Source organism: Pleuronectes platessa, chromosome 11, assembly GCF_947347685.1.
Source record: "Pleuronectes platessa chromosome 11, fPlePla1.1, whole genome shotgun sequence".
Taxonomy (NCBI): Eukaryota; Metazoa; Chordata; class Actinopteri; order Pleuronectiformes; family Pleuronectidae; genus Pleuronectes; species Pleuronectes platessa.
In genome coordinates this window covers 5395681-5413699 of record NC_070636.1, presented here as the reverse complement: position 1 = coordinate 5413699, position 18019 = coordinate 5395681, and the positions used below count along the sequence as shown (strand labels likewise).

Here is an 18019-nt window from a genome sequence, read left to right as displayed (position 1 = left end):
TGTGTGCGTGTGTGTGTGTACTGTGTGTGTGTGAGTGTGTTTCTCACCAACGCCCCTTTACTCTGCTTGAAAAGCTTTTCAGGAGTTACCTCTCTTGGTCACAGGGCTCAGTCAAATCAAAGCCATGCCGCCCCCCCCCGCTCGGCACTGTCCTGCCCGCCACGCCCACTCCCACGCCCACCCCCAGGCCACGCCCACCCCCAGGCCACGCCCAGGCCCAGGCCCAGGCTGCGGCCCTCCTCAGCACTTTGAGTCTCGCCCCGCTTCGTTTGTCCGGCGTGAAACTTGTCCCTCCTCCTCCTCCTCTTCCTCCTCCTCCTCCTCCTCCTCCTCCTTTTTCAAACCCTTGGATGAGCCACGGCGCGTCTGCTCGAGCTGCCCCCCCGACTGTCATCGAGTTTTGACTTTCTGAACCTTTGGAATCTGACAGCTGGAGGTGGCGAGGCCAATCAGAGGAGGCTCTCGCTGTCGGTTTCTCTGCACTAAGACGGACAGACTGACGGAATGGACAGCCCCCCCCCCCCCCCTGCCCCCCCGGCTGCCGGACTCTTCCTCAGACGCGTGGCGTGCTCCGATCGGGTCCCGTCTCCTCTGTGAGTCGTTCCTCTGGGCGTCAGTTCTGTGAATCCCCCCCCCCCCCCCATGTCACTTTTTACAGTTCACCGTTTGCTCCTCACGGTTGATGCCTTGGATGTTTTGATAACTTTTATCTGGAAATGACAATCAATTTTACACTGTTGTTGTTGTTGTTTTTATATAAATATATATATATATAAATATGCAGGTGAACGTTACTTTTTCTGCCTGTGTAGCTAAACATGGTTATTGTTGTTGTTTTTCCTGAAATGTTCTTGTTGATGATTATTAATATTATTATTATTATTATTATTATTATTATTATATTCTGTTTTGGGCTGCAATTGAATTGAGCGCTTTTTACCGGTCATGTCCATAACTTTTTCTCTTTTTTTTAAAATTTTATTTAAATGAAAAACTAAAATAATGCTACTTGCTGCCTGTTTTGGAGGGGGGGGGGAAGCCAGATGTGACGAAACGGCAGAAACGTATGTGCAATAGAAACCAGTTGACCCCCAGTTACCAGAGCGTCCAGCCCCCCCCCCCCCCCCCCTCCTATGTGTTGGATGCCTCGCTGTCAACACAGTAGCTGATCGACTCTGCAGGTCTCTATAGATGCACACAACGTGGCGGGAAAGACGACAACAGCACAAACTCATTCAACAAACAAGTTTTGGAAATAAATAGGCATAAGTGACTGTGGTTTTTTTTTTTCTTGATATTAATAATAATAATTTACTTTCGGTAAAACCAAACCCAACTCAAATCTTCAAGTTATTTTTCCACTTCTAGACGGACGAGTTCAACAAGTTTCCTCTCGACCGCGACAGTCGAGTCAGTTTTCAGATTTTTGTTATTGTAGACATGTCTGTCAATTTTTTCAGTAATTTATTCATCATCACATCAGAAAAGAGAGAGAGAGAGATATTGTTCAACGGAAACCAGACAAAACCGAAATGTCACAGAGCGTCAGAAAGTTCCTACGAGACATTTTGACCCAGATATCAACATCTACTGTTTCACACAGACTGTTAATAGTTGTGAAAAAAATACACAACACAATCCAAACCGGCACTAAGAGAAACTTTACTGTAACACACACATAATCCATCATCAGTGTTACTCTCCACAGACTGTTAAGAATCACTAAGAAAATAGAAATGAGGAATTCTGGCATTTTCTTTATTTTTCTGAACCAAATATCTACATTTCACACTTTCTGTTGACGACAAATAATTTACTCACAAAAATTGCAAACCCACGTTAAATGCTGCAACATTCTTAACTGCAAACCAGACTGAGGTCAGATTTTATATTTGACACCTTCAAAATGTTGATAATAAATAATTTACTTAAAAAAAATAATTTAAAGTCAATAAGAAATAGAATTCCTGGCTGCAAACCACCATTAAGTCAGATTTTGTAGATTCCTGAAACATTCTGAGTGCAGAGATGTTTTATTATTATTATAGTTAGTGCGTAAAACCAGATTCTACTTTTGTGCTAATCTCACTTGGGTCAAAGTTTACAGGTTTTTATCAGAGATTCGATTCGAGACGTGAAACTTAAAATGCTCTGTTGCTTTTAAAAACTCAAATCAACATCTACAATGTTTGAGTTTTTACACAAGTGTTCAGTTTTGACAGTAAATTATTTAATATCAAAGAACAGAGATAAAGAGGCAGAAGCATAATTTTCTTCAAAACCACACATAAGGAACATTTTCCCAGTAAAGCCCTTTTGAGCGATATGTGAGGTGTCTGAATTCCAGTTAGAACCTGGACTATGTGGGTCGGCCGTCGCCCCAGGGCCACACGCCTCTGCTTGTGTTCACATTGAGGGAAACTTAAATAATTCAATGAAAGAAAATGTGCAAAATATAGCAACATTATATAAATACAAGTCTGCTGGAGCCTGGTGGTGGTTTGAGAAAGAATCTAACACATCAAACCTTCCCTGTGTGTGGTACAAGTGAGTGTCAGCCCAGTGTTTACACACGTCACACCCACAGTGTGTATCTATGGTCTCCTGTTGTTGTGTCACCCTGTTGCTGATAGCAGCCAGCGAGGCGCTCGATGGAAACACGGTGTTTTGATTCCTCTCGCTCGCCCACATATCTCCACGTTAAGCCCCTCGGCCCCGAGCCAGCTTCTGTCCCCGCTGCAACAGATAGGTTAAAGGGTTATTTTCCTTTAAAGGGCAAACCACAGCGGGGAGTTGGGGGAGAAACGGCTCCAATTACCAGTTACTCCACAAGTTAAACCTGGGTCTATGCACAGCCTGTGTGTGTGTGTGTGCGTGTGTGTGTGTGACTGCTCGAGGTCAAATGTTTATCCGTATGCCAGTCAATGAGAAAAACAAGTTGTGCAGACTGTTCACGTTTGGTAATGTTAATTTATATATCTCCTTTTTGTTTGGGCTCAACTCGAGGTTCTCGCGAAGGGGGGGGGGGGGGGGGGGTTGTCATGTAAAAAGGAATTTCAAGCTGTTTTAAAAGTAGAAGTGACGATGAGGCCAATGTCCTCGTTTCATCCTGATGGTTCATTAAGGGACATTTTCAGGGTCAAAGGTTTATTTAGCTAAAAGATTAGAAGATATATATATGGATGAAAATCTATGTTGCAGACTTTCTATGCTATTTTCATATGGGGTTCACACTATAGGGAAAACAGAACGGAATCTCAAGTGCTTTTTTTTGTTTTTTTTTCTAGTGTAATTTATTTGTTTTGATTTTTACCACCTGTGTTTTTAGTAATGATTCATGAAGCACTGTATATTAAAGTTTTAAAATATTCAGCAGGACTCTGGACGTGTCTGTGTTGTTGTTGTTTTTTCTCTTATCCAACACAACAGATAACTTTGTCACGGATGTTGATTCAGGTTGAGTTGTACTGACCTACACAGACCAGTGGGTGGCGCTGTTGTGAAACCAGCTGGTGGGTTTCTTTACAAACTTCACCAAACTCCCTCAGAACATTTTGGAACTGTTCCTCCTCCGTGAGTAAAACACAAAAGGACACATAACAACGTGCTTTTCTCTTCATTATTTATTCATAATAGTCTATAACTTTTGATAAAATACACTTTGCTTACAAGTGATGATTACTATATTACATTCAACCAGAGTTTAAAATGGAGACAAAATGACACGAGACACGTTTAAAAAAAAAAATTACAAATTCACCTGTAGTGACGAACGTGACATTTTAAAAAATAAACGGTGATGGTAGCTTCTAGGTGCACACACACACACACACAGACACACACACACAGGTGAGTTTGACAGTGACCTTGAGGAGGAGGAGGAGGTGGAAGAGGAGGAGGAGGACTGCTCCTGGGTCATGTTTCATGTTTCAGTCATTATCAGAGATGTGAGCTGCCGTTTCTGCTAAGTTTGAATATCTTCGTTAACTTTATTGTCACAGTCGTCCCCCCCCCCACACACACACACACACACACACACACTTTTCTACCATCACGTTCCACCAAGCGAAGACCTAACTATTCAAAGAGGGGGATAGTGAATTAGCTTTGTGTTAGCAGAATCAGTTTATTTTTAGTGACGTGACTAAACTACATCAGTGGAAACTTCTCCAGATTCTAGCTCTACCATCTGGAAACCAACTTCTCTACCAACAACACAACTCCAACTCCTTTATACCAGAGACCATCAAATATTGATCTGGGATTAATCCACTCAACTAAAGATTGTGCTTTGAGCTACACACATTTTGTTTTCATTGGGTGATGACACAAAGGTAGATGACTACAACACATTGGACGACTCCTCTATGGAAAAATACACAGAATGAATGGATGTGTTTAAAAACTTGGGTCAGAGCGAGTCTCTGTCCGGGGGTCTGTCCGCTCACCACTAGATTATTGGAAAAAGCGTACAGCCAATATATTATTATTAATATTATTATAGTAAATACCCTGTTGATTTGTCAAAAACAATTAGCAAATAGATTTTTTTTATTTATATTAAAATATATTAATTAAAATATATTACTTTGATTAACTAGTCAGACATTAAAAACAAGTTCGGATTATTTTTTTGTTTTCTTAAGGTGACTTTGGCATATTACCTTGGAAATGATTACTATAAAAAAAGATTACTTTGCATCACTGAAATATAAATGATGCATTTTAAATTTCAGTAAAAACAAGCACCCGGAAAAAACCTGCGGCAGGAACACTTCACACTGGCCTTCCTGCACATTAATGGGTTTGTTGTGTTGACACGATCATAAAGCACGTGCTGGTTCACTGTTGTACACCACACACATTGTGCGTGACACAGCATCATTGTGTGCTTGTAACACTTCATTAAACCACATTAACACGGCCTCCGTTTGCAGGAAAGAGGACGTTTGAAACGTCGCACCTTCCTGTTAGTCGGTGTCACGTCCAAATTATTCCTCTCAAAACGTGCTGCGCTGACTCGGGTCAGAATAAAGCATTTTAGCACAATTTACTTATTTTTCTCCCTCTCAGTTTTCCACAGTGAAAATCATTTTTTGTAAATAAACAAGCTGGATATGCTCGAGCGAAGTGTACTGCACCGATAAAATAAAATCTTTCTACATCTAGGTGTATATATATCATACATGAGCAAATATGTACAGTGAACAACCCCCCCGCTGTCGAGTGTTTTACTTTGCCACTGCTGATCCATGTGTACAGACACACACAAGCACGAGGAAACCCATATCCAGACGATATCTACACACGTTTCGGGGTAAAAATAAAAGCAGGTTCATACGATAGGAAGTGACGTCACATCTCAACCATGAATGGAAAAGACTTGATTTGTAAAAACGTTTTTTTTTAAAACATATATATATATATATTTATATAAATGATTCTTCTTCTTCCGTGTGTTTGGATTTAAGTGCTGTACACAGTCATCCTCTCGTCTCCAGGTGGTTTTCAAGTGCTTCAACCTTCAGCAGTTAAAAACAACGCGATCGTTGATTCTTATAAAGTCACCGTTCAAAAAAATTCCATATTATTAATATTCTCCATCTAAAACTATACACGTTCTGAATCTGAGTGTGTTCAGTACTAAATGTAGAGTTTTTATAATAAAAATAGTTACTGTAAGTTGCACTTCCCTGCCATGCGTGCAGAAATGCCGAATAGGAGTTTCTCTACAACCCATGATTATCATAAGCGCCCTTTTTTTTGCCTTTTAATCGCGACTGATTAGGTCCAATAGTAATAATAATAAAAAGTGTAAGTCTAACACACAACAGTCATTACGTTCTACAAAAATATCAACATTCATTTTCCCTCCTTTTTTAGAAACTACACACACACATATACATATAAATATATGTATATATATATATATATATATATATATATATTATATCCTAGCCAAGTGCAAACATTGCCAGATTGTATCTTTGTCACACATCTGACACTTTACTCATCTGATTGGAAACTGATTCGACCTTTCTACACAAACGATTGCACAAAACAACTTCTCTCAGACGTTGGTGAAACAAAAGACCATCCAGTGTAAATCCTTAGCTTTCCAACAGCGACCACACACACGCTCACACACACGCACATACACACACACATACACACACACGCTCACACACACTCACACGCACACACGTGCTGGCTGTTTTCTCTGGAGCGTGGCGAACATGCTTCATCCCGTTCTGCACCGATCCTGTATGAACCGCCTCAGGTTCAGCTTCAGGTCATCGAACCACTAAACACGAGACGCACAGGTTGGAGGGGCCGATGCAGTCGTCATGGCAGAAGGCGCCGCAGCCTTTGCACATGATCATGGCCTTCAGGCGGCAGTAACATTTAGACTGCACCTCCTCCATGTTGGAGCCCTCGATGAAGGACTGCTCAGGCGAGGGCTCGCCCTGGCCGCTGTGGTCTAGCGGGTGACCGGCGGGTATGGTGGTGACGGTCACTGAGAAGGACATGACGCTGCCGTGGACGCCGCTGCCGTCGGCCTCGGACGGGGACGTGGAGGAGCAGGTGCCGGGGGGGTCACGGTTCAGAGTGTGAGGTACGGACATGCTGATCGTGCCACCGAAGCACGAAACAGGTTCCTGGTGATCGAGCGTCCTCTGGGTTTGGAAGGCCGGCGGCTGCTGGTGACCGGCGTCCACTTGGGTGAGATATGGCTCGGAGTTTCCTTGATTACTACTGCAGAGCTGGAGGTGCCTTCGGTGGGACTGGGGAAAGGGACTGGTGTCTTTGGCTGTCTCACTGGTGCTGCTGTGGTCGGAAGCAGCTGCACCGTCCTCTGATCCAGGCTCAGTTTTCACATGTGGAAAACTCGCTGCTTCTCCTGCCTCGGTTGACGTGACTCCCTGCGGCTCCGTTTTAATCCCGGGAACAGGAGAGAAAACTTTCCTGACTGGTTCTTCTTCCTTCAGCACCGGCTCTACTTCGAGGTTTTCACTTTTTAAACCGAACACAGACGTGTTGGGGATGGCAGACTGATGCAGTCGTTTACTCTCTGGTCCTCGGCCGTACGTGGACACGTTGAGCAGGTAGTGTCCTGTCATGGCGGGCCTGGGAATCCTCTTACGACCCAAAAAGCCAACGCAGATCCTGGCCTGATGATCCTCTGCATGCACCAGTGGATGGGCCTTGAACTGAGGCCCCAACACTCCATAGGGCTGGGGCTGCTGGACCTTCCTCTGCATCAGCGCCTGGAGGATCTGTTCCTGAGTCTCCTTGTCAGGAAGCTCCCTGTGATGTCTCGAGTATTCAGAGAACACTCCAGCTCGTGCTGCTGTGTTGAACTGGTGGGACATGTGCACATCAGCCCTGTGCTCAGCAGAGTGGGACGTCTTCCCCTTACTCCCAGAGGGTAAGTTGGCCATCTCCACTTCCACCCTGGACAGTGGCTTCGGGAGGATTTGCTCCAACGGAACCTCTTTGCCCTGCAGGAGCTGAGTGACCAGTGGGTTGTTGGCCGGGATGCAGGAGCTGGTCCTGGTTGAGGATCCACCAGGAGCTGGGTTCTCCGGTCCCTTGGGTTGCACAGATAAAGATTGTGTTGAAGTATTTTGAGGTTTGTTCGAATGAGATGTGTGAGACGCGTTTGGGCTAATGTGAGTAAAGGAGTCCTGTGGTCGAGAAGGAGGAGGACTGCTCTGATGGCCGGGGGTGGAGGTGGATTGTAACCTGGTTGGTGTCTGTGGGGATGTTGGGCAGGACCTGGGTGAAGGATGCGTCTGCTCACCACTGCCTCCTCCCGGCCCCGGGCCTGGCACCGCTCCCTTCGACGCAGACGACACCGCGGCGGCTGCTGTTCGCTGTGCTCGGGCCAGCTGAGCTTTGGCTTTGATGTCCGCCAGAGTGCGAGCACCAGTGCGGCCCGGGCTGCTGAGCGGGGCGGGGACCGGGGTCCGGGGTGAGACCTGGCTGGGGGACACAGGAACGGAAAGGAGTCTGGACACTTGGATCTGAAACGGGAGAAGGAAGACATGTTAGAGAACGATTTCTAGATATTCTTATACATACTAAATGAGAAACTAAACATTTCTCCACAGTAGCTCAAAGAAGTGCTCCAGACGAGACTAACCTTGAGTGGTGGAACCCTCGGATTGGTCGATGCCGTCGGTGTCGCAGGGCTGGATATGGACGATGCTGACGGGGAGACGGAGGAGACCGAAGACACGGAGGACACTGAGGACATCCGTGGTCTTTTCTCTGGTGTCAGCTCAGCCTCCGTCTCACTGACAGATTTTCTTTTCAGCGGCTCCGCGGGGCCACCGGGCTCCGGGAGGACCTCTTCGCTCTCGGCAGGTTTAACCACAGCCATCGGTTGATCCACCGGTGGATCCTGCTTTAGCTCTGAACTGCCCTTTGGCGGGGGAGGGCTCTTCTTCACAGGTGACGGGGGGAGATTGGGTTTCTCCTCCTTCACTTCTTCTTTAGGCTCCTTCTCAGGCAGCGCAGCCACCGCTCTCCTCTCAGTCCGACTCTCGGCTGCAGGTGTTCTCACTGCAGGTGTTGTCTCCGTCTGTGCCGTGGCGCTCAACCTCCGCTCCTCCGCGTACTGGGAGCGCCGGGTCTTCATGGGCTCTGTGGCGGCCACTGGCTCTCTGGCAGCGGGCGATGCTTTCTGAGGCTCCAGCGACGATGCCCGTGTTGTCTTCACGTCTTTAGCAGCAGCATCGGTCTGGCTGCTCTCCTTTCTGCCCTTGGCTTCCTCTGATGCCTGAGTGGCCAGTCTTGTCTGATGGGGGGGGGGCTGGGGCCTGGCAGACGCCTGATTCTGATCAGCCTTCGTCAGCTCTTTGGATTCTTCATAGCTGAGCCCAGAACTGAACAGAGAGGAGAGTCGGAAAACAGACAAAGGTCAAATGTTATTTATTTATTTACCGCTGAGGTTTTAAAAGAAAACGTTAGCAAAACAAAACAACATTTGTTTGTATTTGTGGGGGTTAAATCCTACATCTCATCCAACTCTGAATTAATGCTACTACTTGGTAAAAATGGATTTCTGAAATTAGCTTTAAAAGAAAATATCTTATGAATAATGTGTTTTATTTGGAAAAAAATTGTCTTTTGGCGTCTGGAAAATCAAAAGAAATGATCAAAATTAAAATGACTCCGGGAGAACCTACCTTTCACCGTAATAGTTTTCGAAGAAGGCCTCCTTCCAGAGCTCGACTTTCTTTTCCTTCTCCACTTCTTGACGCATTCGTAGCTGCAACTCCGGCGTGAATTCTCCTGTAACGAAAACATTTAGAAAATTCGTTTTTAAGATGACATGTTTCTATAAATTCTGTTAATTCTCTGCAATCATCAGTTGAAAGAAATTCACACATACCCTCAGACAGTCTCTCCTTCCAAGACTGAGCCGCTGATGTGAAGAACTCGTTGTTTAATGCAGAACTAGTGACCTTGAGAAGTCCGTCCATACAAGCCTGAGGAGAGGAGGCACAATGTTATGACACAATCTACATCTCTGTGTCAGCACCTCGACTCATTGAGATACTTCAATATATAAAAATGATCATTTAGAAGAAGCGTTAAAAGGTTGAGAGCCACCTGCCGGTCAACTTCAGGCAGAAGTTTGAGCAGCCTCTGCTGGCAGTCGGAGGACAGGACAGAGAAGGTGTGCTTGTTGATGATGGCCCGCAGGTTGGTGTTCACCAGGATCGAGTCTGGAGTCTCCACGTCGATGGTGCACTTGGTACGTTTGATCTGCCCTGCAAGACAAGACAACACAGACATATTAGCCAAGCCTCAATCTTGCAGCTGAACTTTGCAAAATTAGTCACATAAATTATTGTATAATGTCCCTTGTTCCTGACATCTAAAGAGAAAGTATTTCATCCAGCAGGCACGTGTAAGTTTGCAGAAAACTTATTTTGAAACAGTTTTTTCTCTCCTTAAACAAATCACTAACTCCATTCAGGGCACAAAGAACATTAGATCCTATTAAAGGTGCAATTTGTTAAACAGATCATAAATGTGCAGCTTTATACCAATAAGCCCCACAAACAGCCAGCCACTGTAGGTTTAATTAAATGTTTTGTTTGGGTCTATTTTCAGCAGATTAATACACATTCGGTCATTAAATGGAGGATTGACTCAAAATAAACTACAGTGTCTGATTTAATTAAGAACATGAATGTGATGACAACAATAGAAATCTACGGCAAAGAGGAATATGCTTTACCAGGCCTTGACAACACTGGGCATTATGTTTCATAATTAGTTTCAATCTTTTCATGGGATTTGTCGACATCAACCAGCTCTTTCTCTTATAATGTCCAAACCCCTGGACTGAATTCAGGCAGATGTCAGACTGACCTGCACTGAGGCGACCTGCCCTCTGTGGAACCTTCCTCGGTACGACCGGATGGCCTAAGTCTGCTGGGAAAGACGAAGAGGAGGAAAAGCTCTGAGAAACTGCAGGACTGAGATCTGTGTCTCAGGCACTTGTTTAAGACCAAACACCAGGTACTGCATCAGTCATTTACCTTCGAAACCGTGTGAAATATCATACAACGAACACTTGAAGGAATATGACACCTCTGTTCCTCATGTTCCGTTTGACAGTATAACAGCTACCACCTACCAGCCTTTGTAGTTATGTTGTCAGCCATGTCTTTGATGGTTTTCAGGAGCAGTCTGGGACTGGAGGTGGTTGGCATCCCCACCTGTCTGCGCTGGTTTCTCTGCTGCTGCTGCTTCAAGGCCTGAACAATGAGGAACAATGAGGGGAACAGGCCGCAGGGTGAGAAAAAGAGTGTGAATGTGTGTAATCCTCTGTTTCCCTGCAACTACCCAACTGCAGCTACTTGTCTGGTTGAATAACAGCTAAATAACAGCAGCAGCAGCAGGGAAGCACAGGATGCTTAACAAAAGCATAAACCATCTCCTCGTAAATCTGTCAAGACGTCAGATCACCTCAGAAGCACAATGTGAAAAGGGTGAAGAGAAAAAGTCGGTTTGAAACGTGAAGGAAGTCCCTGGAGGGCGTTTTACACCAGGTCTCTCAAACACTGATATTTCAGCCCAACACTCAGTCGCCTTCTAGTGTTGCCTACATCCCATAAATGAATAAACATTGTTCTTACAGAGCAGAACATCCACACCAGCACAGATGGAGTGAATTACAAGCTGTGCAACCAATTGGTATCAAATTAAATGGAACACACAATACACAAAGCAGCTGATAGAAAGGTGTTGAATGGGTGGATTATGAGAACACAATACTGTAAAAACCTGCTCTAGGCAACTCTCACAAACACCTCAGTGGTTTCAAATAGTCTGCAACAGGGAATTGAAAGACAACGTTGACTTTATCAAAAATGTGTCACCAAAAGACTTGAGATATGTGAATTTAAATATGCAGAGATAGATAAATCTGAATATGCATCTTGGTATATTACAGCAAAATAAAATAGACACATAAGTATATCTGGTGAGGATGTGTTTAGGGGTTGCAGAAGGGTGTGGCAGGAACTCACATCCTTTGAGATGTGTGCTTACACAGAAAGTACAAACGTCAACTCCATTGAGAAACAACTTGAATGCAAGATAAAAAAGAAAAGAAATAAGAGCCAGATTCCAGTACCTGCTTCAGAGCTTTCTTGCTGTGTTTCTGTGAGGGCGAGATGAGCTTACTGGAGGGCACGGAGGGCGACGAGCATCGAGGCTGAGGCGAAGACGGCTGCGACTGCAGCTTGGAGGGAACTACCAAAATAAAAAGAGCACAAAAACAGATGTTACAAAATACACTTCCTGAGGGTGGTGTTCAGACTCAATCACATCGTGCTTTTGTGTTGACGAAACTGAAACCAACACGGTGCACAAAGAGGCAGATTACATTACCTTGCTAAAATGTCACATCACTAAAAAAAAAGCACAGAGCATCTGAAAAGGAAGATTAGTTATTAGAACCCCGCCTTCTCTGCTGTCTATCGCCACTATAACATATCTTCTACATACCGTAGATGTGCCACTTGCTTCCTTTGGATGTCGCTCTATCTGCATTTGACTTTGTGGCTCTTTGCATTGATTAGTTCAAAAATACCACATTATCGGAGTCCGCCCACTTGCTTGGCAGCTCCTTACGTGTGCATTATGAGGAAGTGGGCACGGATCATACTGCAAAAAAATACTGTTTCCTGTTTGAACAGTCGCTTAAGAATATTCAAGTGGCAGAGAAAAAATAATGAGAGTCGGTGAGAGCACAGCCCGAGGAAAACAAAATAATTGGCACTTGAGGAAAAGGCTCAATCAGGAACAATCAGGTGCGCGATTCACAACCGAGCTTGGATTTGACTCCCGGAGAGAAAGACTGCTGCGATGAGATGATGGTGTTCGGCCTGAAGCTTCTCTGCTGACAGAAAACATAACGGACACAGCTTGTTTCTCTAAAGACAAAACCCACCTTCTGCCATCATCATGTTTGATGCTCTGAGTATATTCCAGGGAAATATTGGTGGATGAGATGGTGTCATTTATGTTTTCTGAAGTGGTGAAGCCACTTTCCCTCAACTTGCCTCGTCTACTGCTGCTTCAGCTGGTTTCCTGTGTTTCCGCGATGAGTTTTAAACAGCTGCTGAGACGGGGCGTCAACTCTTACTGCCATGATACAGCTCAGAAAGCAATCAGTAAAAATATATCCACAGACAGAGCTCTACGCCTTCGTTAATATGTTATAATCGATCAAGGTGATGAGAAGGAGATATCTTTCTTTCTTTTTTTTTTGTATTTTCCTTAAACAATAAACTTTTTCCAGACTATGCTAACAAGTATCAGGTTTAAGAGATGTTTAATTAACTGTGCCAAAATAAAATTAACTTAACTGATGCAGTGATGTACAATGTGTAAGTAATGATCCTGTAACCGGTGCACAGTACCTCTGCGCATCCAGCGTCCTCTCCTGCCCTCCTGGGAGATGCTGTTGTTTTCTGAGCTTCTGGAGTCTGACAGGTTGTCGCTGCTCTCGTCGGAGCTCTCCTCAGACAGCTCCTTCACCACGTCTGAGATGTCCTTCTGCATTAAATATGATAGAGCACGTTCAGTATGATGTTTACAGGTGGATAGATAAAGCAGAGGAAGAGCAGGGCAGAGTCGGTTAAGAATAGAAAAACTCTGTGTCAAGTGTACAGTCATTTCAAAAGTCAAAACCTATCTCACAGGGCGGATTTTCTGACTAATCTTGATTAGCTGGTCATCTTTATATTTCCACAGTAAGCAGCATTTTTTAACTAGAAGCGCTGAGTAATAAAATCTGCTTCTTCTTCAGTGTGACGAACCTTTAACGTGTAGACTCCCATTCTGCCTGGAACTTTGTAGAAAATCCCCTCCTCGCCACGAGAGTTTGTGTGCAGCATCGCATTCAGACATGCCAGCGGTGAAGTTCCACTGGATCATGGGAGAAAAATGCAAATCACACATCTGTCCAACGAATCACTGCGCTGGGGAGAAAGACGCGAGAAGGGGTAAAAGGCTGGACTGATATCTGGGGAGGAACTGCTGTCATGCATCAAGAGGACATGTGTGAGTTCGGTTCAGATTCACGTCACTGGAGCTATGGGCATATTTGCTTTATGTTTTAATGCAGAATCAGTTCCATAAAATTGATTCTATTCTCAGCATTAATCAGGATTGATAATCTCAGATTAAAATAGTCTGATATGAACTTTCCTGTTGCATAAAAATCAAATGAGGTCCAGTCAAACATCAGCTCAGTCAGGCAAGAGATCAGATATGTCTGCTTGATTGTTTGTCTGATTAATTTACATTATTGTTCATTATTCCTTTGGATTATATAAAGTACCATTACTGAACTTTCCTAAATATAAAATAAAACAACTGGCATCAGATGTCATGTTTAGTTTTGTCACAAATATTTTACAATAATGGAAAAATATAGTGAAAATAAGATGTTTTTTATGCAACAGGTGGCTCTGGGACATCCATGTTAAATTAATACATGTATGTGTAACACTGCGTCTTTAAGCAACTGAATCTAGGACATGTTATTGTTAATAACATGCAAAAGGTCAAACCAAACAAAGTGGCATTGCAGTGAGTTTGGTTAAGGTAAGTGGGGTTGAGGTTGGTGGGGGGGGGGGGGGGGGGGGGGCTAGCCTTTATCTTACCTTCTGGATGAGAACAGAGACAATGAAACAAAAAGAAATGAAACAATTATTAATTCTATGTGGAAATGATCCCGACTACGTGATCGAGAGGAAAGAAAGAACGTGATCAATCAATGACGGAGGGAGAACGCTCGCTCTCTCTCTCTCTTTCTCTCTCTCTCTCATTAAAGTGTAAACAGAAGGACATCCACTGTAGTGGGTGGGGGGGGGGGATATTTACCTTATTTCTTTAAGTCTTTCTCTCTGGATCACCTGCAGGATCTCTTTATGGCTCATGGGCGTGTTTGGGTATTTCTCCAACACCTGAAAACAACAACACAACATTATCCAGGACCCATAATGCAATTCTACAGAGGGATCTTCATTTAACAGAAAATGATCTCAACCTCCTTAAAGCAGTAGTTAAAGAGGAAGTTACTTCTATTGGATTGGATTTGGCTGAGACGCTGTTTACCCCTGAGACTCCAGAAGTGTTTTGTGGACTCAAACACTTCACCCACCACCTACATCAGCATAGTGCTGAGTAGATTCATTTTGGGGGTTGAACTAAAACCTTCTGACAGTTCCTTTAATTGTGTAAATGCAGGATGTGATCATCAGAATACTCCAGACCACAGATTTTTTGGAGATTATTAGATTTAGATGAAAACATGACATGATGCTGGATTCACTCTCTGGGGCAAAATGCACATAAAAGGATGGTGTTCAATAAATAACAGGTGATCAATACTAAGATGTTATTAACATGTGCAGAACCACAAACACTTCAACATGAGCCCAGAACCCACAACCTTTCACACCATCACAAACACACACATGTGGATTTCAAATAACTGTGATGCTTTTTACTTCCCTCTCTTCTTGTTGATCACTGAACTGATACTTTATTGATGTTTACATGTATCACTACTTTGAAATCTACGTTGTGTGAGCGTGACATCAGCTGTGTGGTGCAAAATGCATCAACACAACCGGGACAATCTCCACAGACAACAACATCAAACCCAATTATGAGACAGCTGATTGGGAGTTTTGACATTATCAACTCGTTAGCATGCTAGGCTAGGCTGCTAGCTAGGCTGCTTGCAACATTCATTTGAGTATCTAACCACACGTTAGCATGGATTAGATATAACAACCGACCCACGTGTTGTGTAGGGTAACTTGTAGGACATGTTAGTGAATGAGGACTGTGCGTGTGTCTGCTCGGGTTCCACTCGCTGCTGCTCGCGGACACACAACTTGTTGACGAGCGGAGTTAGCACTAGCATAGCGTGCTAACGCGGCTACTTTACTTTCCAGACGTGTCACCCGCAGCAAACCACGCACAGCAGGGGGGGAAAGGGGGGGGGGGGGGTTGGAGACGTGCTTCGGTGCGGGGAACTGCGCTTTCGTTTCGCCCCGCGTTTGCGCTCAACCTGCGGGAGGGAACGAGCGAGGCGAGGCGGGGGACGGCGGCTGCTGAGGCGGCGGCGCCTCCGTGTCAACACGGGCCTTGCGCGGCGGGCGTACGCAACATCTCTGCTCCGGCAGCGGGTCATGAACTCATCAACACAGTTCGCACGAAGTGGCACAAAACAAGCGCAACAAGCGAGAGTACCGTTTTAGCGGCTTCCGCCCACGTCCGGCCCTTCTTCCTCTTCGGTCGCTCCCTCATCCTGGCTCGACCTGTCGGCTTCGTGCGCCTCGGTGGAAATGTTGCTGTAGTTACCGCGTAAGATCCACTCGGTCTGCCATGTTGGACTTACTGTACAGAGTCATGTGACCGCGAGGGAAACGTCATCTTACTGTATATAGATCCCAGGTTCACACACACGCACACGGACACACAATCACACGTGTTTATTTGAGCTGTCAAATGCAGATCGGGACCAGGACGACAGGAAAACTGCAGGAGATCATTTCAGTTTATTTTCGTTAAGCACATGGACTTTGCACGATTCCTCAGCTGTGGGGGAATAAAAAATAAGGCAGCAAATCCACAGCAGCAAGCTTCCTTCACATGTTTGTTTTGTTTTGGCTCACGGTTACAGTAGCTACAAATTCAAGCAACAGTTCATCAAGCGTTTGAGTTAAACGTGAAAGTTTAGGGGCCCCCGATCAAGCTCCATCTCTGGGGCCACTGGGAATAAAGACACAGGGAGGAGGGTAAAGATCCAGATCCAGTTAAAGGTTCAGTGTGTGAGATTAAGAGGAAATCTATTGGCAGAAATTGAATTTAAAATAATCCCAGTGATGTTTTCACTTGTGTGTTTTATCTAAATTGCACAAATTATTGTTTTCTATACAATAGAATGGACCCTTTATATTTAAAAACTTTATATTTACATAAGGAGCAGGTCGTCTCCACGGAGGCCGCCATGTTTTTTTTACAGTCGTCTGAACTGGACAAACTAAAGACATTTTGAGTTTTTATGACATCTGAAGTTTACCACATGTCTGGAAGGGGAGGGTGAGGTGAGGGCTGTTCAGCTGCAGTGTGCAACTTCACCACTAGATGTCACTGAATTCCACACACTGAACCTTTAAATACACTTCAGGTTTGTTCTGCAGGTGAGATGTAAGCTGCTGGGAAACAAATAAGTCCCACATACTGATCAGCCTGAAATCAATCACTCCTCTTTTATCAGCTTTCTAACAGCTTAATTTAAATAGAGATGAAAGTGATAATAATATATAAAATCAATGTGACCTGGGTGATTGTTTTTTTTTTTCTTTGTTGAAAAAAGATGCACACAGAATACATGAATTATCCAAACTATAGCATCTAAGGTGAGAGTCTATTAATGGTGCCTGAACATTTTCACAACAATTCATCAAGCATTGTTTCATTAAACACTGGTGGCCCTCAAACGTTAAGGGCCCCGATCATGCTACATTGTCTATGCAAAAACATGAAATTAAATCAAGTCGTGAAAAAATCTCCCAAGCTTGGAAGTTTGATCTGTGCTATTCGGGTAGACCAGTAGAAAGTACAATGGCGCATATACCTCGGACAAGGCCCAACATCGACCCATCTAGTATCTATACAGTTTTTTCTTTGAGGATGGCAGGGAGAGCTGGAGCCAATCCCATTGGAGCAAGAGGTGGGGTTCAGGTCCCCAGCGTATCGCAGGGTCAACATAAAAAGAGACAAACAACCATACACATTCACACCTACGGTCAATTAAGAGTCTTCAATTGACCTCACACCCAGGGAAGTAGTGGGGGGGAAAGACGTATCTGGAGAAAACCACACACAACCACAGTGAGACCATGCAAACTCCAGAAAGACCTCAGCCAAACCGGGATTCGAACCATGCCCCCCCAAAAGCCTAACAGTCCTTTTAGATTCAGTCAAGTTGCGCTAAATTTCAACCACTCATAGATATAAGTTCCCTAAATGTGCCTGTTTTTTTCCCATCAAGATACATGAATTCATCTTTAGGAAAATGGTGAAAATTTAAAAAAATAACAAATAAAAACGCCCTATCTCGCAAAGTTAAAGAAAGTGAGAAATGAAATCCTAGATCTGCCCCCTGATCTAGGATCTGAACCACAATTGAATTGGTTCCTCCCCGACAAATACTCAATCCTTCCACCAAGTTTTGTGGATATCCGTCAAGTTTTTTTTTTTGGCCTAATCTTGCATATATACAAAGAACCACACAGACAGGGGTGAAAACATAACCTGCCCAGCAGAGGAGGCAAGCCAGCGAACAGATTCATCCTCTGCATTCATGTGTCAGACATTCTTTTGGATTTAAGGGATCTCTCCGGTATGTTGAATACGTGCTGACTTAAATCATTCTTACTCAAAAGTAAAGAAAGGCAATAGAGGC

At 44.3% G+C, this 18019-nt stretch overlaps 1 protein-coding gene across 6 annotated transcripts; it reads right to left on the bottom strand.

Annotated features, from left to right (window-relative positions):
- Window positions 1–3605: 3605 nt before the first annotated feature.
- Window positions 3606–15971, bottom strand: asxl2 (ASXL transcriptional regulator 2). Of its 6 annotated transcripts, none has more exons than XM_053434252.1 (12): window positions 15799–15971; window positions 14419–14501; window positions 13350–13458; window positions 12951–13086; window positions 11660–11778; window positions 10658–10778; window positions 10390–10452; window positions 9622–9782; window positions 9401–9497; window positions 9195–9300; window positions 8147–8891; window positions 3606–8027 (listed from the first exon to the last, which is right to left on the bottom strand). In XM_053434252.1, the coding sequence occupies exons 1-12, from the start codon at window positions 15853–15855 to the stop codon at window positions 6294–6296; spliced, it is 3531 nt and encodes a 1176-aa protein (XP_053290227.1). In that variant the 5' UTR covers window positions 15856–15971; the 3' UTR covers window positions 3606–6293. The 6 variants fall into 6 exon arrangements, with proteins under 6 accessions (XP_053290227.1, XP_053290228.1, XP_053290233.1 ...); XM_053434253.1 differs by having other exon boundaries at window positions 10390–10449; XM_053434258.1 differs by having other exon boundaries at window positions 11917–13086; window positions 13350–13511; window positions 15799–15852.
- Between the last annotated feature and the right edge of the window lie 2048 nt (window positions 15972–18019).

Excerpts from the sequence above, each read along its gene's own strand:
- asxl2 (XM_053434252.1), bottom strand. The coding sequence starts at position 15,855 with ATGAGGGAGCGACCGAAGAGGAAGAAGGGCCGGACGTGGGCGGAAGCC. Across the intron at positions 11,779-12,950 it reads AGGACGCTGGATGCGCAGAG|TTCCCTCCAAGCTGCAGTCG; the intron begins GTACTGTGCACC and ends TTATTTTGGTAG. Across the intron at positions 10,453-10,657 it reads CAACATAACTACAAAGGCTG|CAGACTTAGGCCATCCGGTC; the intron begins GTAGGTGGTAGC and ends CGTCTTTCCCAG.